The sequence below is a fragment of the Notamacropus eugenii genome, chromosome 2, assembly GCF_028372415.1.
Source record: "Notamacropus eugenii isolate mMacEug1 chromosome 2, mMacEug1.pri_v2, whole genome shotgun sequence".
Taxonomy (NCBI): Eukaryota; Metazoa; Chordata; class Mammalia; order Diprotodontia; family Macropodidae; genus Notamacropus; species Notamacropus eugenii.
The window spans coordinates 109205756-109230549 of NC_092873.1; the positions used below are offsets into that span (position 1 = coordinate 109205756).

At 38.5% G+C, this 24794-nt stretch overlaps 1 protein-coding gene across 2 annotated transcripts in view; it reads left to right on the forward strand.

Annotated features, from left to right (window-relative positions):
* Positions 1-24794, forward strand: part of RUNX2 (RUNX family transcription factor 2) — a 172755-nt gene that overhangs the window by 18518 nt on the left and 129443 nt on the right. For both annotated transcript variants that reach the window (XM_072642321.1, XM_072642322.1), the window contains exon 3: positions 3830-3934. In XM_072642321.1, the coding sequence (XP_072498422.1) occupies positions 3830-3934 (105 nt within the window). The remainder of the gene's footprint in view (positions 1-3829; positions 3935-24794) is intronic.

The window sequence follows — 24794 nt, forward strand, 5'->3', positions numbered from 1 at the left end:
TAATAAAAAAGGACGTGTGGAAAAGATGCTTCTTTTGGGATGAAAGATATCCAGGAAATAAAGCAATACTATGTTTGAGGAAAGCATAAATATCAACATAAAAATATAACTTATGAAATGCCCATTATTTTGAAGTAGAGTATTAATTTCTGTGTTGGTTGATGTTCCTTGGGTTTGTCTTTGGTATTACCTACATATCTTTTCAAAAGACCAGCAAGGAGTAGGAGGAATCTCCTTAAAAAAAAATTAAATGTGAAGCACATCTTGTTCTTTGGAATTTGATTTTGGAACAGTTGTAATTTAAATGCTTATTTCTTTCCCAGAAACACTACCCACATCTTTATTTGAGAAGGATAAATTGGGACGTTATAGGAAATTGGTTCCACTTTGAAAATTTACATTAATTTTTAAATCATAGAGTAAATATCTGGAATGGTGTAGATTCTCTTGCATAGAATGTTGCCTCTGAATTAGGGGAGGAAATAATGCTTTTTATTCTTAAGATGGTTTCAAAATATAAATAGGTTCAAAACAAGCTTAGCTAAGTTTGCAGTTGATGCCTATAATCAGTTAATAATAGAATATAAGATTACTTGGGGCACATCCCTAGCCTTTTAAAAATGTTTTATTTATGCCTTTTGTTTTCACGTGACAGCTTTTTTGGATAAATTTCCCACCTCTCCTCCCTTGCGAAAAAGGAAAATAATAATTGTCACAACTGAGTAACCATGTTTATTTAGTATGTGACAGTCTGCCCCTATAAATCCTTTCTCTCCCCTCTGGAGATAGAGTGCTAGACCTGGAATCAGGAAGACCTGTGTCAAGACAGGTATTTTTATTACCCATGGCAAGTCACTTGACCTCCATCTGCCTCTGTTTCTGCATTTATAAAACGAAGATAATACTAACACCTACCTACGAGTTTTGATGTACAGAACAGATGAGATGATATTTGTAAAGCTTTATATACATGTTGCAATTATTACTGTTTCTATTGTTACTATACCATGACTCCTATTATTTTTTAAAAGATAGAAGTCAATTTCATTATCTGTCCTCCAGGATCAAGTTTGGTTAGTCTGATTACTCAGACTCCATTTCCTTTTAGTATTCTTGTCTTTGACGTTATTGTAAACATTGCCTATGTTGTTCACTTCGTTCACCTTATTTTGCATCTCTTCATATAAGTCATCCCCATGTTTAGCTGAATTCCTCATATTTGCCATTGCTTCCAGGACAATAATATTCCATTACATGTTTATAAAATACAGCACTTGCTCAGCTATTCCCCAGTCAATAGCATCTCTACATTGTTTCCAGTTTTTTGCCATGAATATTTTGCAGTATATGGAACCTTTCTTTCTGGCTTTTATCTTTTTAGGGTATATGCCCAGTAGTGTGTCTGTAGACTTTTGAGATCAATGTTGTAGAAACAAATACTATCTTTCTCCAAAAGCCATCAGATATTGCTAATGTTTAGAAATTGCACATCTGGTCCACTTGAAACATTGATATGAGCCAGGATGGTGAAGTATAAAGATTTTTGAATTTGAAGTCAAAAGTCTGGATTCAGAATCTAGCTGTGCTACCTCATGTGACATCAGACAAATCCCTTAACTTTTCTCTTTCCTCATCTGTAAACCGTCAGGATTGGACTTGACCACCGAGGTCTTTTTAACTCTAAATTTATTTCACCAGATAAAATCAGTTTTATCTCAGAGATCCACATTTATATGGGTTTTTCTATATTGGAAAACTAATCTCAATCCTTTCATTCAACTACCAAATTTCCAATTTTTAAACACTGAACATTAAGGAAATTTATGTGTGTGTGTGTATGTATATATATATATATATATATATATATATATATATATATATATATATATATATATATATATATATATATATATGTATTTTAAGATCATCTCTGATCTCTTTCTATCCTATTTCTCTCTTAAATCATATCAACTGGACTTTAGTTTGGAGAAAGATAGTTTGAATTATTTAAAGCATATATTTCCTAATTGACAGTCACTTGAAATGTGATGTATTGAAGGATATACTTTAAAAGTAGGTGTCTTCATCACCTTGCTCTAGATTTTTGCATTTATTCATTAAAACACACTGAACTGGGCTCTCTACCTCTTAAAAAGTTCTTTAATATTCCAAGGAATATTCTCCTTCAATTTCTTGGCCATTGGAAAAATATAGCCTAAGAGACCTAAAGCCACATGCTCAGTAACAAATGATGTGTGTCTTAAACAGATTTTAGGAACCTCCACGGCCTGGTTTGAAAAGAAAACCCAGTCACTAGACTTGACAGCCAAAGACCTGTTCTGCATTAAACCTTATATATAACCTGTTCCATATTAGGCTTTGAAAAGATTGCATTAAGTTTTGCATTGCTACATATTGTTTAAGCTTTGTGTTTTGATTTAATGCTCTCAGAGCTCAATGAAGGGAAAGAGTCACTGGTCAAAAAAAAAAAAAAAAAAAAAAAGAAGAGGAAGCAGCAGCAACTTTTTAAAAGGTTCTAGTCCAGAAGCCATGTCAGTGGGCAGCGAGGCCTCAGATTGCTGAATGTTTTATTGAGTCACTCTTATACGCCTACCCTTTCCTGTCTTGTAACAGTTTGCAGTTTTGACTATCTGACATTACTAACCGTTGCATATCTAACAGATTACAACTGTCAGTGAGTCTGCATAACAGAGGCTGGTGTCTTCTTACAGGGAGAACATACATTCAAAGCTCATATCGCAATTTCCCCTGTCTTTTCTTTCCTTCTTTTCATCACCTTCTGCCCAGGAATCTGAATCATCAGTTGTGATATTTCAACAAAGTATGGGGTCTCCCTCCTAAAAGTTAAAATTCAAATGTACATTTGGGGGATGCCACATATATCTGGCACACAATAAGCCACTGTCAGAGAATTGTTTCAAGACTTAATAGTGGGGACATATGTAAGAGGGGGATTGTAGTTGGGGGTGGAGGAAAACTTTGTTCCAGTAATGGTGAAATCATCATCATACCACAGGCACATTAAGGCCAGGACAGGAGACACTAGCTCCCTGTTAAAATGATTCCCATAAGAACTTGACTCTTTCATCTTCTTATTGTAGTGCAGTTAAGCAAATGAAATGTTAAAGCCATGTGAAGTAAATAACATAATCAACGATGATTTACTATTGTTCTCTCATAGGGTTGTGACCCAAACCTAAATAAAGGCTTCTAAAATTGTCTGGGTTTGGATGCGTTCCTGATGTTACAGAAAACCGAAAGGAAGAGAAAACTCCAAGAGTGGACTGTGGCTTTTGTTTTTATTACCACTATTGCTACTGCTCAGCACTTTTAAAACCTGGAACTGCCTTACTCTTAATGTTGCACGGTGGATCAAGGCAGTCATGTCTAATGCTGAGGCTGGGGTTACATCGACAGACAAGTCAAGTGACTGTTTAAAATTGCAGGAAGAGAGAGGGTTTTGAGAATTAGAAATGCTTTGTCTTGGGTTTGGACTATGGGAGTACATTTTCATACAGACTGTAGGTTTGTTTTAGAGCACAGAGGTCCTCTACCTAGTACAACCTCCTCATTTTACAGATGAAGAAATAGAGGGGAAGGGAGGTTAAGCAAAATGCCTAATGTGGAAGAGCTGGGATTCTGATCTGGGGACCAAGGTCCTTTGATTCTAAATTCTGCTATTTCTACTGTATAATGTCTCTTCAGAGATGAGAAAAATTATATTTTGAAAACCTTCATAACTGCATTAAAATTGATAATTGCTTATTTCTTGTATTTATTATGGATTATTCTGTCTTTGCCTCTGTAGGAAAGAGTTTCACCCTGACAATAACTGTCTTCACAAATCCTCCCCAAGTTGCCACCTACCACAGAGCTATTAAAGTTACAGTAGATGGGCCTCGGGAACCAAGAAGTAAGTACTTGTCTTTCTGTTGAATGAAACGATAGTACATATAGATACGTGGAAAATGTACACTTCTGAATGAGCAACATAGTTTTGGATGTATGATTTCTTTACCAAGTACACTAGTTCCATCTAACTTCAGTTATTAGAAAAAATTCCCACTTAGTGGGAAATGAAATTACAGACCCATCTTTTGCCACAAGACTACTAATGCTTCTGAGACACTGGGAAGAGAATTCATAGTCATTCTTTAGCTGAAAGTAAGTTTTATAAGAACTTCAATATGTGTATTTCATAATAATGAAAGGGCTAGATCCCCAAGACCCAAGGTGGAAAACAACAAACCGTTAAAAAATCTTGGGCTCAGTCGAAAGCACTTGTATATGTTTCCCATGGCCTAAGAATGTGTTTTAACTCTTCTATTCGCCCACTCATTCCCTTTATAAAGAGCACACTCCTTAATTATAAAAAATTTATTTGCAAATGATAACTTGCTTGATTGTTACAACACAGTTGTTTGGTCTTGTTCCAGTAATTGTTATAGATAGCTTCTGCTAACAGATATAGTCTGATTTGGTTTAATCTGTCTTGGTTTATTTGTCTGTCTGGGCATCCGGCAGCTTTAACCAGCAATCATTTTTATATCTTGCACATACTCCACATGGGCCAATATGCATTTTTTTCCTTACTCTAAATTAAAGCAGATTTTTTTCAAAACTCCTCAGACAAACTGATTAGAACAAACTTGGCCTACCTATATTTAAATAAATTTAGAGATTAAAGATTATTCGATGTACAAACCACATTAAAAAATCATGTCAGTGGAAGCATCATTTTCACTACTCTGCTTTTGATGAGCAAATACGCGTGAGATAGAGCCATTGTTCTTAACGAGTTTAATTTGTGGCAGAGGTACAGTTGGAAGAATTATTTGACGCAGAGCAGCACACCTGCGTAGATGGCAAAAACTGACCACATTTCCTTCGTCTAAAATGGGGAGACAAAGGCTAGCAAGGTCCTGTCTCTGCTAGGACCACGTAGCATCTCCTTGAGTTGTGAGAACAACCACATACCTCTCCTCCTATGGCTGCCCTCTCTCCATGAAGGCTGTCTGCTTGCCTGGGCTGGGGAGGTTTCCTCCTTCAAAACTGAGTCTTTGAGGTTTTTGTTTTCTCCTCCTTTCATGTGCATGGCGTCCTTCCAAGTTCACAAAGTTGGGTCAGTGCTAGCTCTGCCTTTTCAGCTTGGGATCCTCCTATTCGGAGGTGGATGACCCACACATCTGTAGGAGCCTGAGGTTGTTAGACTTATAAAGGAGGTTAGCCCATGGAGATGCAGAAAGGATAGTTTCAGGATTCTTATCTGAATGGACTTGAGGCTTTCCCTGACTTTGCAGTCAAAGATGACCACCTGTGTTGGAGAGTACCAATTTGCGCATTTTATCCAACCCCTGAAGTCCTGGAGAGGCAGGGAAGTTCACTTGTAAAATGCATAAAGCGTGACACTTGCTCTTTTAAGTATTTGTCCTTAATTAAATAACACGTATCTTTTGAAAAAAGTGTTTCTTACTGATCTCAGGCTTTCTATCTTGGTTTGGGAACAAAAATATAAGGGATAAGTGCATGTGTGTTGGTAGTTAGGAGTACTGAGAAGATAAATACAAGCAAAGATAGGTATGCCTTTAACTGGAATCAGTTTTCCTGAAGACATCACAAAAGATGAGAAGGTACTGTGACCTGGTAAGGAACTGATCACTTAGGAGGAATAACACAGGAGGTCATATTTATGTGACTGCCTTTTAAAATTTTTTTTGATTAATTTGATTTCCAAGCTGTTTCCTTCCCTCTCTCCCAACTCTTCACTAGAAAAAGCCAACATTTGACACAGATATATATGAGAAACTATAAAGTACATAGTTTGATATATCGCTTCTTTCTCTGGAGGTGGATACATCTTCCTTCATAGGTCCTTTGTAGTTAATTTTTATATAACTCAGAATAGCTTAGTCATTCACATTTACTCTTTGAATAATACACTGTTACTACGTATAGCTATATACAATGTTCTCTTAGCTCTGCTCATTTCACTTTTCATTATTCCAAGCAAGACTTTCCATGTTTTCCTAAAATCAAACCGGTCATTTCTTGTAGCATACTAGTATTACATCACCGTCATATAATACAATTTATTCAGCCATTCTCCAATTGACAGGCATCCCTTCAATTTTTAGTTCTTTACTACCACAGAGAGCTGCTATAAATATTTTTGAATATATAGGGTTTTTTTTTCCTTGATCACCTTGGGGAAAAGATCTAATAGTGGTATTTCTGGGTCAGAGGTTATATATACATACTTTTATAACTCATTGGGCATAATTTCAGATGCTCTCCAAAATGGTTGGATCAGTTAACAGTTCCATCAACAATGATTGCTTTTCAATATTATTTTGTTGCCCTGGGAAATTCACTTAGCTTCTCTGTGAAATGAGAGTAGTAGTATTATTTTATAGAAATGAAGGGGGCGAAGTAGACCACCTAGCAGTGACCCTTTCCAACTTTAAACTCACAGTCCTAATTTGTTGTGGGAATTAATTAGTTGATGTTTATCAAGAACACCGATACTTTCAAACTGAAAAATGCTCTATTGGAGAAAATAAGGTTTGGGTGTGTGAAGCAGTCACTTTGGGATGAACTTATGTTTAAGATTAGCCATGACCCAGAAATGGGATGAGGTACCAAAGTTTTTGGTTGACTAAATTCCTGCTCCAACATTCCTGAATGATATTTCATGGAAATCCAAGAAGTGTCTATGGGTAACTAGATATCCTGTTTATGATGTCATGGAGTACTTTTCAGGAGGGGAACAGGAAGTGGAAATTGAAGACTCAGCAAATTCAGAACAAATTTCCTGGTAACTCCATCAGAAGTCACCTTGAACAGGACCAGCTTTTTCAACTGGATTACTCAGCACTGCATCCATTCTTTTCTGTCTTCCTTTTCCTACCAACCTTAGCTTTGGTAGACATCAAACATGCTTGGTATTCTGCTTTCTCCTTGCTCTTTTTCTTTAATTTCAAAGAGGGCAGGTGTCTTAAGATGAAGAGTCATTTACATTTTTCTACCATGACTTAAGCAGTATTTTATTTTAGAGAGAGTTCATCTAGTGTTAAGTTAAGTGAACTGGAGCCCTCCAAAATTCATATTGTCTAATTTTGTAGTTCTCTCTTGCAAAGAATGTGGAAAAACCTTTAACAAGAAATTTCCCGAGAGAGAACTAGAGAATGAGTCCACTGATGAGAAAGTTTCAGATTTCTTAAAAATGCAGAATTTTCATTTTTTCAGTGCAAAATTTTGCCACAGAAACTAGTTCATTGTGATGGGTTGAACCAACTGAGGATTTTGCTTTCCTGACTTAGTGTTAATGGAATGTCACTCTTACCTAAAATGGCTTGACTATCTGTTGAAGACTTGTTCTTTTTCCTACCAGCTCGTCCATCCAGCTTTTGTCTAAGTAGAGAATTGGAGAGTTAGGTTTTAGTTGGTATGGATTTTCTTTTTAATCAGAAGTTTTGTATATGACAGGTGAAATGTCTTGTCATTTTGGAGGTTTCTTTATAGTAAGCCCTCAAATTCTCTTGATGGGATGTCACTTTTAAAAGGCAAATAACTCTGTAAAGTAGACTGCGGGTTTTACACAAGTGCTTGTTTCTCCTAGTGAGACGTCAGTTCCAATTTCTGCACATTAGTAAGTGACACTGATCAGTGATATAAATAATGCCGTAAGCCTGCATCCACGTGGCCTGGGGAAAGTAAGGTGAAACAGATGCTAATTATGATTCTGTTATAACAAAACAAAATAACAAGGACCAAATTCCCTGCAGTTGGGGCTACTTCAGCCAAACAATGCCTCCTCTCTGAGGTTTGGCCTATTGTCACATCTGTTGAGATCTTTTTATTCAGAAATCTGAAGGGCTTCATCTTTCTATGTTTTCTGTCCCTGGCAGCTGAACCGGTGTTGTCACTTCACAAATAACTCCTTTTCTTAATATACACATCTGGCATTGGCAGTTGGACTAACTTCATAAGAGCACATGATCATCACTCATTACAAGATTAAAAAGTACCCCATGGCATCATTGATGTTTTTTGACTTTGATCTTTTGCAGTTGTGATTCATCTCAGTTATAAAACTTCCCTTTAAAGGAACACAGCCGATGACTTATTAGGACCTTCATCTTAAGTAGCATAAACATGAAAACGGTGCACATCTTTACAGAATGTCATTTACTTTCTTTGCCAGCTTATCATTTTAAGACATGACATCATGCCGAAGATCTCAAATTTGTAAGTCTTGTTTTCGGGCAAGACTTTTTGACCTTATGTTGACGAGTTAACTTGAGAGAATCAATAGCATGTACTTTCCTGCAGATGACATTTTCAGTGGTGGCATCAATAATGTCACCAAGGACAACTTACTTGGTCAGATATCAGTTTCTGTTAGCAGTTTGCTATCTGCTTAACACCTGGTTTCACCTCTCTAATTTAAAGGATTCACATAAGGAAGGAGAAGCTTATTAGCAGAATCTATAGTTTGTGGTGCTCCCAGAGAAGGGTAGCAGAATTCGTAGTAGACATAAATATACTACTTAGGATCTTTCATAAAGGGTTTTGTCAGCGTGAGAGAACTCCCCATATGGGAACATGTACCATTCCTTCATATTAACAGTTCATCTATGACATAAGTTAAGTACTAGAGACTTTCTTGCCTGAGGCATGTAGAGAGAAAATGGCTTTTTAGGATTGCGGAATTATTTCATGTCAGGGGCAGATTTTTAACTCAGGTTTTCCTGACTTCATGAACTAGTCAGTCATTTCAACACATATTTGTTAAGCACCTACTATGTGCCAGACACTCTGCTAATTGCTAGGGATATAAAGAAATGCAAAAACACATTCCTGTAGAAGGTAGGTCTTATCATGAAGCTTCAAGGAAGCCGGGAGACAGATGTGGTGAGATAGGAAGCTCATTCCACACATGGGAGGCAGCCAGTATAAAGGTACTGAGATGGAAAATGGAGCATCTTATTTGGGACACTGCAAATAGGTCTATGTAGTTGTAAAGTAGGTGGAAGGGAATAAGGAGTAAGAAAACTGGGGTGATAGGAAGGGGCAGAGTTATGAATAACTTTAAATGCCAAAAAGAGGGCATTACATTTGATCTTCTAGGCAAGAAATAACAGAATCGCTTGAGAATATTGCCTCTGTTGGTGATATAGGAGATATTAAGAAAAAAGTTCCAACCCTCCTTTTCTGCCTTCACCTTTAATTTCTTTTAACTACTTATATTCCAAATTTCATTTTAACATACCTTTCCTTGCTTTGTGGGAGGGAATAAGTCATAGCTCCACCTCTTTTCCTCCCCTTTCCACTTGAGTTTAGAAATATCATTTTCAGTCATGGTGGCCTTATTTTGATTTGAATATCTTTGGAGCAGATCAAATTCATTTTGGGTAGGTTATATATCATTGTAATCAATGTGGAGGCCATTTTTTTCATTTATTTAACAAATACTTATGGCCACTTCTTGCCCTATTAATGCCACTTTATATTTGAAGAACTAGACTTGATTGATTTTTTTAGGGAAAAGGTATATACTGAACATTGCAAATTTAAATTTGTTTTTCTATATACAGGGGTGGTCATTAGACCACAAAAATGTGAAGCAATTAATCTGGCTGCATAGTGTGGTACATTCTTGAATGGACTAGCCTGGAAATTTTATTCTTTTTATACCTTCTAGTTTAGAAAATGCCTTTTTCCTACATATTTACAGACACAATCTCCAGCATAGACAAGTGAGAATCTGAGAGTTCTTATGTATACCTTGGGGAGCCGAATCATGTTTCTTGCCAAAGGAGAAAGAAAACCCTTGTTCTTTATACCTTCCTCCCTGCTGTGTCTCTTTATTCTTTTTCTGCTCCCCAGGTACTATCTGTATCGAAGATATGAAACCCTTCAAATGCTTCTTTTCCTTCTCTTCTTTCTGTTCCTTCAGGCCGATGGTCCCAGGCTTAGGCTGCCACATTGCTTCTGCTTGGCTGTCTTCCCTACTTTCAAATGGGTCTAGAGTTTAGGGGAGTGGGAGGCCACCTGGGAGGGTAAGTATTTGGTATTGTTTTTATAGTTAGGACTGCCTTAGTCCACTGGCTTGTACTGCTAGGGGGAGAAGCTTGAGTATTTCAGCTGACGCTGTGTGTTATTTTTTTCATTCCCTTGCATGCCCAGCTCCCTTGGTCTTTGATTATTTACTTAACTCCTCAGAAATTTTCTCTACTCTCTATTCTGGAGGCGTTTTCAGAAAGAGAAGTAAGGTTTACTGTTTTAAGTATTGAGTTCTGAGACAGAATAGTTCGAACAAAGCATCATCTCATTTTTCTACAATGTATCTCCCTTCATAGAATCTCAGTTGTGGAAGTCGAGACAATAGTCCATATCAAGCACTTAGGAAATGCTAGGTTCTGTGCGTACAAAGACAGGCAAAAACAGTTCCTGCTCTCAAGAAGCTTACAATTTAATGGGGGGAGACAGCATGTCAACAGCTATGTACTATCAAGATATATACAAAGTAAATTGAAGGAAATCTCATTGGAAGACACTAAGATTAAGGAGGACTTCTTGTAGAAGGTGGGATCCTCTCTACTCCTATCTGAAACAAGCCTTTACTTCTTAGAAGGCCTTCTGTGGTTGAAAACTTACTATCTCATTGGCAGCCCCTTCCATTTTAAGACATTTCTAAATGTTAGACATTTTTCCTTATGTGGCATTGAAATCTCCTTCTTTGCAGCTTCTAACCTATTGCCTCCAGTTTTCCCATTTGGGACCTAGCAGAACAGGTCTAATCCTCTCCTTCAATGTCAAGTGAAGATGGTTATCACATCTTCCCTAGGTTTTTTGGTTTCTAGTCTAAACATTCTCAGTTCCTTTAAAATGTCTTCGTGTGGAATGATTTCTAGTTCTTTTACCATACTGGGCACTCTCCTCTAGACAGGATCTAGCTGATTGATATCCTAAAAATATGAAAACCACATTTTAAAATCATTGCAGAATATAGAGGAACTATCTTTTTCTTGTTTCAAATTTTGTGCATCTATTAATGTGCTTTAAAATCTCTGGCATTTTTTGCTACCATGTCACATCTGTTAATTCATATTGAATTTGCAATTTAAAATATTTTCCACATTACCTTTTTCTCATTCTTTATAAATATGTGTGTGTGTGTGTGTGTGTGTGTGTGTGTGTGATATCTTGTAGTTGACTTTTTGCATCTAAGGGTAGAAATTTACATTTATCTCAATTTAATTTCATTCTTGTGACTATGATTGTGATAGGTAGGGAATGCAGGCAATTGAGGGTTAAGGAATTTCTACTCCTTATTTCCGATAATATCTGTAGAAGCTCAGCCATAGTCCTTCCTTTCTTTTTGTGGTACTCAGATCCTCTAGGAGTCCTGTGGGATGAGGGAGATGAATATTTTTAGATTTTTCAGTGAGGGACTGGCTCCATGACATTTGGTTGCTCATCACTGATGGATGCTTATTTAAATGCTGTCCACATGTGAGGTAAGATAGAGAGTGAGTCAAAATATGTTGGTTGAAGGGATTAAAGAAGCTACCAAGGGCAGATGGTATGACTAAAACAGGTTCAGCATCCGGAGTCATTCTGTTTGCTGGAACAGTTTGGAAATCTTATTACAAGCTTTGGACTAGACCTCTGAAGACATTGGTTCTTTAGTTTTGAATGAAAGATGTTAGCAGAAAGGACCTTGATTTCCTTGACTTATAGAACTCTTCCTGACTTCTTTGCTGCCACTACCTGTGATGTGCACAAATGTATCTTGAGCATGATCAAATACTATACTCTTTATGTACTCCGTAGTCAACACAGATGAATAGGAGTTTATCTGGAATGGATGTTAACCATTTGACCAACCAACTTATAAAACATGTAGTAATGTTTGAAAGGTGTTTTTTTTTTTAAGGGGTGGGGAGTTTTGTCTTTTAGACTTACTGTAATAATAGTTCTTAGGACACTCCCTGCCCCCATCCCTGCCCACGTGCCTTCATTCCACCCCTGCTTCTCCCCAAGAGGAGAATGGGAGGAGGAGGAGGCCAGAGGTGGTGGTGGAGGTTATGTCTGGTGTTGGTGGAATGTGCTCATGAGTAGAACAGCTTTAAATCTCTTTCAGAGGTTTTTTTTTTCTTTCTTTCTTTCTTTTTTTTTTTTGTTGACTGACTGTCAGGAGCCGGGAAGATAGCCAAGAAGGAAATGACACATCGAGAGGCATTTTGTGTTGTGCAACATTCTGGGGAACTGATGCAAGGATATATAGCCTGTTTACACATTCCTCCACTAGAAGACTGCATGGCAGTAATTTAATTCAGTAACACATGGCATGCTACAGCAAGGAAAGCTATACCCTTCACATCCTTTCCTAGCAAATTATCACAGCAGTTAAAACATACTTCATGCTTTGTCCCTTCTTTGGAGGCTTCCCTGGTCCGTCTTCAGAAACAATGAAGACATAACCTGGTATCTAGTCATCTGAATACACTTTTTTTCCCACTGGGGTAAGCTCATGTTCATGAGGAGTTGTCATTTTCAGAACATTTTCCATGTACATATGTTTCAGCTGATATATTTATTTTATGCTAAATATAGTAGGGCAGTTTTTCAAGTGATAAGTATTCTGAGAGAAAGCACATGTATGTGAGTTTCTGGATGGGGTAATAGTTGGGTAGAAATTTTTCATTCTTAAAGCCATGTAAAACATTTGTGAGATGAATTTTGCTCCAAAGCTCCCCCCAGCCCTCTCCAAAGGAGATCCTTTCAGTCATGTTCTTGGAGCAGATCAAAAACTGTTATTTTTATTCTTGAGGGAAATTGAATCGGTGATTTTTTTTTTTTGGTACTATGACACTTGTTAGAATTATTAGTATGGAACTGAGAGAAACTTTAGAGGTCACTTACACCAACCTCCTAATTTTGCAGATGAGGAAACTAAGGCCCGGAGAGAGGAAGTAACTTGTCCAAGGTCATACAAAGGTTAAATAGCAGAGATTCTAATTCAGTCATCTAACTCCAAATCCATTGTACCATGTAGCCAGTCCTTGAGTTAAGCCTGAAGTGAAGTATATATTTTACTTTAAAAAAATGATTTTTAAAATTTTGGACTTAACCAACACCAATAACTGGGCATTTCCATGTACAAAGTAAGACAGAAAAATAGATGTTGATTTTCTTAAATATTTTTTCATAAGTATATGAAACTATCAGTTTCTGAGATTTTCTATTGCTTGAGAAGCATGTATTCATAGAAATTGACAGTGTTCATTTAGAGCACTCTTGTTTAATATAATATAAACCCTATAAACCATTATAGATATACTATAAACTGAAACATGGATATATGCATTACTATTCACTTAAAATCTTACTGTATTATTTCTGGAGAGGCTTTAGGGTGGAGAAAATATCCCTTAGAATTGTCAAGTCGGTTTCCAAGACTGAGACAAGATGTCCCAAATCATTCAGATAGCTTATAGAATTTCATAAGTGAAAGGCAGCTTAAAGGTCGTCTGGTTTAATGTCGTTATTTTGCAGAATGTTTGAGACTGGCCCAAGGTAACACTAGTAGTTAGTGTCAGAGGTGAGACTAGAACCTGTCTGCCAAATCCCTCTGACGCTTTCCCCACAAGACTATGCTGTATTCAAAACATTCATTCTAGGATCCTGGGCAGCGTCGAAGGCCTTTGAGGTGGGCCAAGAAGGTGACTGCTTAGCTGGTGCTTGTTGTTTTGGCGGGTAGGAACAAGGAAGGTCCCTCAACGCATACCCCTCCCATTGTGGTGGCTGCTGCTAGCAAGCTTCTTTACCAAGAGGAAAAGTCTTTCATTTTGCAATGAAAAATTGTCTTCAAGTGCAAATGTATTAGACATTCACCATCTGACGCCAGTGTCATCTGGCCCAGAGGACTCCCTACACAAATTGTAGGTGTTGAGATACTAGAGTCTGAGGAATGTTGTCTGAGTTGTTGATAACCAGGAATAACAGTCATGTATTTCTGCTTCTATTCTCCATTCCCCTCCCTAAAACACTGATGCTGACACTTAGGAGCTCTCTTTTGCTCCCTGTCCTTGTCCCTGTCTCCCACCTCCCACCCGCGCCTCCCCTACCCCTCTCTCTTCCCTCCACACACACACACACACACACACACACACACACACACACACACACACGAAATAGCCTAGAAGACACAGAGTGTGGTTTTGCAGCCTTTTGACCCCGGTGCTTCTGGCTTCCCCTTTAAACTTCCAGCCAGGAGACTTCTAACTCTGATAATATAACATCTAGCTACACCTGGAAATAGGGGTAGAAAAGACAGGCATTTGCTAGAGTATTACATGCAAAGAAGTTGGGGGGTGAGGGGATGGAACAATACTGTTTTAATAATGCTTTTTCTAAATACATATATTCTTAATGCTTTTTCTAAATACATATCTTCTTAATGCTGGAAAATTATCCCTTTAATGCTATTTATTTTGTGATAAATCCAAGTTGCACATGTTATATGGAAGGTTGAAAGCCTTTGGTGGAAAGTAACTTATAGGGAACATATTTTCCAAAAGTTGCCTAGGGCTCACAAGTGTATTGAGTGAAATGGTCTCTGCTTCTCTCTAACTCACTGAGTTGAGTTCCCAGGAATGTGTAAAATAACTGATTCCCTCAAAGTAGATTTTTATAGAGGAGAAAAGAGAGGGAAATAGCAAAAAGTAATGAGCATCTGAATATGGGGAGGGAGGAAAGGGATTTGGAAAGGGGAAGGTTGGGGGGGATGGTACTGGAAACAAATTTTGAAGACTTTACAGTTTTGCTCAGCATGGAGCCCCCTAGGATAGGAAAGTTTTGGTTTTTTTAAATGCATTTTAACTCTGAGAAGCTATTATGTGTGAGACTTTTATTCTTTTCCATTGAGATAATTTTTTTCCTTGTTATATTTAGAATATACATTGCAATTCACCTGCTATAGGGTTAGATATTTCCCTGGTGACTCTCCCATAGATTATAGGAATTTTGCACTTGGACTCCATGAACTTTAAAAAATGATAATTATATTGCGATATAATTGTTTCCTTTGTAATCTTAGGTATTTTGTTTTATGCATTTAAAACATTATTTTGAGAAGGAATTCATAGGTTTCATGAAACAAAAAAAGTTTTATTAAGAACCTCTGTCATAAAATATATCAAGGAAACCCAATGTGTATAGAGAACAGGCAGTTAATCTACAAATGTGATGGAGGGCACTGAAAATCCTCCTCTCACAAAACATCTTTTCCATCAGTATGTAAAATTCTTGTCCTTGGTCATTTCTGGTATAGGGCTTCATCTCACATTAATTTGGGAAATTAGTTATCAGAGAGTAGGACCCTTAAGTAATAGAACACAGGACAGAAATATCCTATTGATAAGGGAAAGATACTGAACTGGGAGTGCCATTCAGGACTATAGGAATATTACCATGAAGGGTTCTTGGGTCAGGGGTCAGTGTGGGACCACTGAGCAGCTGGAGGGGATGGGTAGAGGAGAGTGTGCTGGGAAAAAGTAGAAGAGAAAGTGGGGCATGACGAAGATACTTAACACTTTAGCCTTGGCCATCTGTGCCTCCTGGCTTCCTTTAAGTCTCAGGTAAAGGCCCATTTACAAGAAGTCTTTCCCAGTCTTTATTAATTTTAGTGATTTTCTCTGTTGATTGTATCCCATTTATCCTGTCTGTATCTTGTTTGTACATGTTGTTTCTTCCATTAGACTATGAGCTCCTTGAGAATGTGGACTGTCTTTTGCTTTTCTCTGTATCTCCAGCTCATGGCACAATGCCTGGTATAGACGAGGTACTTAACGTTTATTGACTGAACTTGAGCCAGGGGTTCTTAACTTTTTTTGCAGTCTGATCAAGCTTATAGACCCCTTCTTATAATCACAATTTTAAATATATAAAATAAAATATGTAGGATTACAAAGGAAATGAATATATTCAGATAGTTATTCTTTTTAAAGTTAAGGGACATTAGGTTAAGAACTGCCATGAACTGACCCTGAGGTGCATAGTCTGTTGTATGGGCTAGACGACTCAGTCGTTGATGCCCCAGGCTTCATGCCCTTTCACCCACTGGAGGGCCAGCCAAAACAAGCTTATTACCATTGCTTCTCAGAGGTCTCCTCCCCAGCAGTTTAATTTGGGACCAGGACTATTGTTGAAAGTTTTTAGCACTCCTCTGTTTTCCAGATAGTTCTCCCAAATTGGGAATAGGATGTATTATTATAGTGTGTAGATGTTGGTGTGTCTGAGGGTGTTGGGAAAATGGGAGTAGAAATCTGTGCAAGTGTTATCTATCTCTGTGTACAACTAACTGCATTTCGGTTACTGTGATGCCTTTATACTTTGGTTTTTTGGGGGGAGGTCAGACTTTGAAGCCAGAAGATGTTTCTGTCAGATAAAAAGCACTGAAATAGAAGGAGATGGCTAAAGTACATGGATTGAAGAAGATACTATAATAACAGCTGCCATCTGTATAGTGCCTTAAAGTTTACAAAGTCTTGATATTATTATCTCATGCCACCCTCACAGCAACTCTGGGAGGTGGGTGCTATGGACAGTATTATTCCCATTTTCTAGATGAGGAAACTGGACTCAGAGAGTTTAGGTGATATTCATAGTCACAAAGCCAGCGAGTATTCGAAGTGGGATCTAAATTCCAGTGCTCTCCTGACCCTAAGTCCAATATTCTTTTCTTTTATACCATTTCTTAAGAGGAAAGAGCCATCTCCAGGGCAGGGCAGCCTCCTGAATAATAACCCATTCTTTGTATCTTTTGGGGGATGAGGGAGTCTCTCTCCATGTTTGGGGACTAAGCTGTTGAACTGTCTGAAAAAGAACCTGGAGTTGCAAGGGGGTGGCGGAGTTGTTGGAAGTGGCAGGTACTTCTTTAAAAACAAACAAAACCTAAGGTACTCATGTACACACAATCAAGGAAAAGCTGAGACTGACTCCATGGTACGAGGCTCTTAGAATCACGCATGTAGGGCCAGAAGGAATGACAGAGATTGTCTAGTCCCACAACCCCACAGCTCCCCCATTTTCAGATGAGACAACTGAGGCCCAGAGAGTTTAAGTGACTTTAAGGTCCCACAGGTAGCTGAGTTGGGAAGAACTCAAGTCTAGTGATTCCACGTTTGGCAGCCCTCCTCCTTTATACACATTCTCTCAGCAGAAGAGGGAAGTTTAGGTGGCAGTGGATAGAGCGTCCAGTCTGAGTTCAAGCTCCAGGCTCAGATACTTACTAGCTGTGAGACCCTGAGCAAGTCATTTTAAACTCTGTGTGCCTCAGTTTCCTCATCTGTAAAACTGGAACAATAATAGTACCTCTCTCCCAGGGTTGTGAGGATCAGATGGAATAATAATTGTAATGTGCTTAGCGTAGTGCCTGGCACATAGTAAGTGCTGAATAAATATATATAAATGTGGAGACTGGAGTCTGGATACTTGCCAACTTTACAGAAAAAGTTAGGAATGCTGAACTTAGAATTTAGGTTTCTAATGACCACTGAGTTGTTCAACAGCATCTTTAGTTGCCTCTGAACCTCTCCTTCACTGTTCTTATCAAAACAGTATTGCCTCAGCTCAGTGTTCAGAGATGATAAGAGTGGTATATGCAGTGGGGGATTGGGTCTGGCTCCGGGCTACTGAGAGCTTGGCAGTGGCTGATTTCAAATTTCTGCTGCTCTTTTAGTGACCTCTATGCATATGTATTCTGCCTCACTCTGCCTCAGTTTCCTCCTCCTTTATATGGAGAGTCACGTAGAAGACTGATTTCATAGGCTGGCTCTGAGGAGTAGCTCCTGAGGAATGATCATAAAGCACTTGGCAAACATGAAGGGCAGCGTAAATACTAAATAGTAATTATATAGCGCCTTTCTGCCAAGGAGCTCCAAGCACTTAGACATTACCTCACGAATTCTCCTAACATCTCTGTGAGGAAGACTTTATATATTTTACAGGTGGGGAAATTGAGGCATAGACAAGTGAAAAATAAGTAGAATATTAAAGGAGTAATTTGCCTCAGGACATGATGTAAGTTAACAAGTGGTGGAGAATCATGTAGCCCACACCACAGTTCTTGGTGCCCAACTCTGTTCCGTCACATCTCCCTGATGCCTTTCTTTCTGAGATTAGAGAGACAACAGTCAACACTGAGCCTTTCCCCTGCCCCTTTCATTCTTGGATGGCATTTTGAGATAGTTTTTGCGAGAGAGGCAAACCTGCTGATGCAGCAGCATTGCTAAATCATACAGTCAGTTCTAAGGCACTGGGGCTTTTGCTGTTGGAGAATAGTCCACTTACCTTGCTCAACTTAACGCTCCCGACAGAGGATCATTTCACATCCCAGCAGTCACTTCTCAGGCTGCAGTTATTGAATAGAAAATAGCTTTAAGAAAAGACTAGAAAATAAAGTGGTAATGATTCATTGAAGCAGAAGAGGAAGCATAAGTAGCTTAATGAGACTGAGCTTTACTACCCGGCTGCCACCAGTGCTCAAAATAGGAATAACATTGTTTGTCCCTGTTGTTCAGTCCTGTCCAGCTCTTCATGACCTCATTTGGGGTTTTCTTGGCAAAAATACTGGAGCAGTTTGTCATTTCCTTCTCTAGCTCATTTTATAGATGAGGAAACTAGGGCAAATAGAGTGAAGTGACTTGCCCAGGGTCACATAGCTAGGAAGTGTCTAGGCCGGATTTGAACTCAGGTCTTCCTGATACCAAGCCAACACTCTTATTATCTGTACCATCTAACTGTCCATAATACTGTCCAGACTTGGTCTCACCTCTGTGATATGATTTGAAAAGGTTTCCTTTCACAATCAGCAGCACTCCTCCTCTTTTCCTCTCTCCCAACCCCTCAACAGTTAGGGGAGGTCTAGGCCTGTGATTTCGTTGGGAGAGGACAGTTAGTGAAGAAATGTCTTATTGTTGCAGGTCACTGATTTCCCTAGAAATTATAGTTTTAAAGAGTTGACCAAACTGCAATGGTGTCAAACTGAAACAGGTCCCTGTAGGCCACATATTTACTTAGAAAACCACAAATTAACATTATCTATATTATATTGTGTTTTAATTTATTTTTGTTAGATATTTCCTAATTACATTTTAATCTGGTTCCAGACACACTTGGTAGTTTTGCTGTAGCAACCTTGAGTTTCACATCTATGGCTGTAGTGACTGAGAGCTTGAGGGACTTGCCCAGGGTTACACAGCAGTATGAGTTGGAGAGAGAGCTTGATCCCAGATCTTGCTGGCTGCAGTATCAGTTCTCAGTCCACTCTAACAAACTGGCAGCCTCTCCTATCTCCTCATACTTTGATATTTAACAGGGGACAGACCTCTCATTCCACAATGAGAAATAAGGCTTAAATTGTAAATATCCTCAGAAAAAGTAGCAGGAGGTGAGAAGAGGGAGAAAGGTTGCAGAAAAAGGAGACTGAGGGTACCTAAGACAAATGTTGCCTATTTCACAATTTCGCCTAGTACTGGCCCTTAGAGTGTGACTGAGGGGTGCCTTGAGCAAAATCGTAGAATGTAGTGTTTTCATTTCTTTGCCTTTGTTCTTTCCTCCGTTTTATTGTTCACTTGCACCCAATAGCCTAATATTTTTCTTTTTTTGTTTCTTGTTTATTTTTTCTTTCTTTCAATTTATTTTTTGTTTTCAACATTGACTTTTATAAGATTTTGAGTTCCAAATTTTTCCCCCTCCTCAAGATGGCATGTAATCTGATATATAGCCTAATATTTTTCTGGTGGTACTTCACCAGATTCTACTTTTACCAGCAGTCAAATACCCATTCTCCAAATCTTTATTGATCTCCAAACCTCCTCCCTCTTATTTACCTGGCATGCAGCTTCTCCCCTCAGTACTTTGTTAACTAATCTGCTAAAGGAACTTGATATAATTCTTAATAGCTGCTAATGACTAAATATCATTCTTCCCAGATAACATGCAATGTGAAAGTAAGGGAAAAAATTCAGAGCTTCTTATATCAGAAGAAGAAATTCCAAAGGTGACCTGGGTTCTGCAACATAGAAAACTTGAGAGTATTTAGAAAATTAATGATGATGATTAAAGGGTTGGAAAATTGGACCTATGAAGAATGGTTGAAAGAAGTGGGATTATTTCGTCTCAAGAAGAGAAGACTAGAGTATGACTTAATAACAGCCTTCCAAATTAGGAAAGATTATTATACAGTGTATGGTGACCAGCTGTTCTTTGTTTCTACTAAGGTCATAGAAAGAGGAAATGGACTTTAATGGAAAAAAGCATGAAGGATTTAGGTTAGATTTAAGGAAGAATTTTTTGAAGGGGAGCATTGACCTTGATTTCTGAAGGAGTTTGTGGAATAGCCTTCCCTGGAAATTTTTCACAAATGGATGGCACCTGCCCATAGGAAAATAAGTTAGATTTGTTCCTCGTTCTTTGAAGGCAGAGGAATGGCTTGCTTGACTTTTTCAGCTTCCTTCCATACCAGTTGATTTTATGTGTGTATGCTGAAGTGCAACAAAGGGCTACCTTCCTGCTATTAAAATCAAAGACATGATTTCTGTTTCCCATTATGGCTCTGCAGCTTTGAGCCACAGGGGACCTTAAACATAAATGATGAGGGTAATTTGCCTTACATTGGCTGCCATTAGTATCTTAAATTCAATTGGAAAAAAATGACCAAAACATGAACAAATCTGACAGATGCTCAAGAAAATACTTCTCCAAGATTGACTGGATGAGTCTAACATGAATGGAGGATGTGCCGTGATTAGAAACCCTTCACTTTCTTTGACATATAAGTGCTAGCCTCCAAAGTTAGACTTGATTGGACTCTGTTTTCTGTGTTTTTATAGAAGTGCTGTTGGGAGAGATGTTTTATAAATTGGTGAATTTTCTTTATTACTTCCTTGACCAAGGGATATTACAAATCGTTGTGTGATGCAAAGCCTCTGTAACATGGAGCTCGAGAGATTCAGCCCAGAAAAATCACCCTAAAGGAATTTATCTTCTCAGTGAAGGAAAGAGAGAGGAAATGTGAAGGATTTATTTCTGAAAACAGAAACCCTTATGCATTTCAGAGCTGGCAGGAACACAGAGAAACAGAGAGGAGCATGGAACAGTAGGATTGGCTAGGATACTTCCTGACTTGATTTTCCCTTACATTTTTCTTACACAATTCCTCCAAATTCTGGAGATATGAGCTACTTGGAAATAAAGGGATTCCTTCACCAGGTTAACATTTCAGAGAGATCATAGCTTAATGGCCTGTTATAGCTGCTTTCCGAAAGATTGCTTATGTACAAGTCTACCAGTTTGCTTGTCAAATGCTTCTCTGTGGAAAACTTTCCTTCTAAACCAATCAGATCATCTCCCAGAGACTGTCTGTGATAGCTACCTCAGGAGCTGTGATGTGAACTGGAGTATTATTTTTATCTTACCCTCCCCCTCCCCCATTAAAGTCTTGCTTCATCATTATAGAGGTGACCCTGGGTTCTAGAAGACTGTTCCAGTACAACAAAAGCTTTGGCAGGTCCTACCAATGGGAGATAACTTTGAGTAAAGGATTGATGATAAGATGTTATAGCTTTTGTCCAAAGACCAGCCTAGCTAATTTTGGAGAGGCTCATCTCATTTCCAGAGATTTGGCTACCATGCAATGAAATTATGGGGCTACAGTAACTCACAAAGGCTCTCTACTAATAATGACAGTTCACATTTGTATAGCGCTTTAAGGTTTGCTAAACGTTTCACAAGTATTACCTCATTTGACTCTGTGAAGTAGGCGCTGTTATTATGCCCATTTTATAGACTAGGAAACTGACATAAATAGGTTAAATGACTTGCTCAAGGGTCACATAGCTCATAAATATTCAAGGCAAGATTTGAACTCAAGTCTTCCTGACTTCAAGACTAGTGCTCCATGCCATATAAATGGCCTAACTATGGACCATGGTATTAAGAGTTTTGTGGTATTCATAGGAGAGCAAGCACCCATGCTGATCAGACCCTGGAAGACTCCTTCCCCAATGTCTACCACAGTGTTCTGTGGACATAACCATTTTCTAAAGAACTAAGCAAAAAAAAAGGTCAGGGAGGAGATAAGAGAAGCAGGCTTTCATTATTCATGATCATTTGTAACAGGTGACACAACTGGCCAGGGGGTTAGTGGGTTAGCTGCAAATCTACACAGCAGTGGAAAAGGAAAAACATTCAAAAACAGATTTTTTTCATTCTCCCCCAAATAACCTGAGCTCCTCAATTCACTGAGGACATTGGAATCTCTGAACAACTACATACTATCTTTATCAAGGTCTCACTGCTATTGAATTTCCACAAGCAGCCCAGGGTTGGGTCAGAAGAGGTACAAACTGCTTTCTTCTATTTATTTTTGTGGTTATTCTCTCTGATCCACCATGCTTTTCTCATGATTCGCCTTGGCATTTCTAGACTTTATTTATTCACACCCTCCTCCTAATTTTCTGAATTTTGGTACCTCTCCCCTCCCCTCAAGCAACTAGACATTTTACTTTCAAAAGCACTTGGGGAAAAAAGAGCAGTTCTGTCTTTCCTATAGATCAGTGATCTCTCTGCAGAGGAACGATAGCCCCTGATTGCTGCCCTTATGGTTTTCTGATGCCTACTGGGCAGAAGAAAGCCACCTGAAAAGACAGATTTGTGGGGGATTTCCCCATATTACTCACCATTAAAGAGAAACTTCTAAAGATGTCAGGAGGGAAAGGATATTTTTTTAACTGAGTCACAGTGTAAGAAGCAATAATGAGCAACCCTTCCCCCTCCTCCCCAAAACTCCACATATATGCATTTCATATGCACCTACAACTCTAATTACTTATACAAATATGCATACATACATATTATATATACATATATACATTATACGTATATTGTTACATTCATGTGCATAGAGAACAACAGCAAAGGAGAGGAAATTGTTACTTGTTTTCTGCCAGTCATTAAAAAAACCCAACAACTGTAATATGGTTCATTATCTGGTAATATGGAGCAATAATCAGAGGAGAAATTAAGTACAGGCATTAAGTTTATCTTGTATCATGTTGTCTGTGTTGAGAGTAGGCCTATCTCTACATTGTAAATATTTCTCAGGGAAATGGTCACCATCTTTAGCCTGTCTTTCTCCATAACTCCTCCTGAGATTTAACTACAGTCTTGTGGAACCATGTCGACTCTGAATTCCAGGAGAGTAGAGACTCTGTCTTATCTAAATTTGCACTTTCCTCTGTGCCTAGCATGGTGCTATACATAGAAAACATTTAACAAATGTTTGAATGAATGACCACCTTTCCTTGGGGCAAATAATAAGAAAATGAGTCATCAAGGGTGAGAGCTCATGAGATTTTGAGCCAGAAGGCCCCTTAGAGATCAAGTAATATAGTCCCTTTATTTTACAGTTGATGAAATTAAATGAAGAGAGGTCTGGTAACTTCCCTAAAGTCACATAGATAGTTAAGCACAGAAGTGGGGTGAGAAACCAGTTCTCTCCTGGTTCCTGGTTCCAAGTTCAGCACTCTTTTCCACTATATCATCCATATAAGGTCAAATTTTGGAACATGGATATACAACAAATCTAGTTAAGATCGAAAAGAAAGAATATAGACTTTGAGGAAGACTAATTAAAGGACATAGTGGGTTGAGGTCTACATGCTGATTTCAAAATGCTATAGACTTTTGCCTACTTTGCTTTTGTTTCTTTTTTTTTAAAGTGACATTTTATTTTGTTTTTTGGAGGCAATTGGGTTGAGTGACTTGCCCAGGGTCACATAGCTGGTAAGTGTCTGAGGCTGGCTTTGAACTTGGGTCCTCCTGACTCCAGGGCTGCCTAGCTGCCCTGCTCTCATTTCTAATAGGAATTTTTAATGCAGTTTATAAACTCTTTTGGGTTTACAAATCACATTGAATTTATGACACCGATTGAATGGAACAAACATATTTGGTTTTATGGAGTTATGAGTTTGCAGAAGACAGCAACTGGACAAAAACAATAATCTAGCTTACAAGGAGTGTGCCTGGGCTCTGTCCTATGGAACGTTTCTGCTCATTGTTTGGACTTGTCATGGTCTTCTATTATTAGTGGTGTGAACCTTATCATCATAGCTCCTGGGTAAAGATGACTGGCATAATTACCTGAGCAACAAAGACAAGAGATGTTTTCTCCTTTTGCTTTATTCGAGACCATTTGGGAATTGTGCTGAGAGCAAAGAACCTAGGGATGGTCTGTACCTGACTGCAGTTATGTGGACATGCCATAGGCCTAGAAATGGGGGTCATCTCCAGTCATCCTGATCTATATCTTGCCACTGGACTCAGATGGCTCCAGAGGAGAGAGTGTGACTGGTAACTTTGCAGAGCCCTCCCTCACTAAAGTCCAATCCACTTACAAGTCATGACATCTCCTTCCTGATGTCACGGTCCTCTTAAAGAATGGAGGACAAACAACACTCCGCAAGTGAAAGAGGATTTCTATGATAGACCATAAGAGTTTCAAAGCATCCATTATGGTCTGTTGGGTCAACCATTCACATTCTTCAGAGTCTTTGACATATATTTCTGCACTTTGGTCAATTATAACTTTGGAAAAGCTGGTATGGGGTATGAGACCACGTCTACAGTTTGGGGGAGAAAAGCGAGACAGAAGAGAATACAGTTTCCCAATTGGTTTGGGAGTAGTAATGGTGGTGGTGATA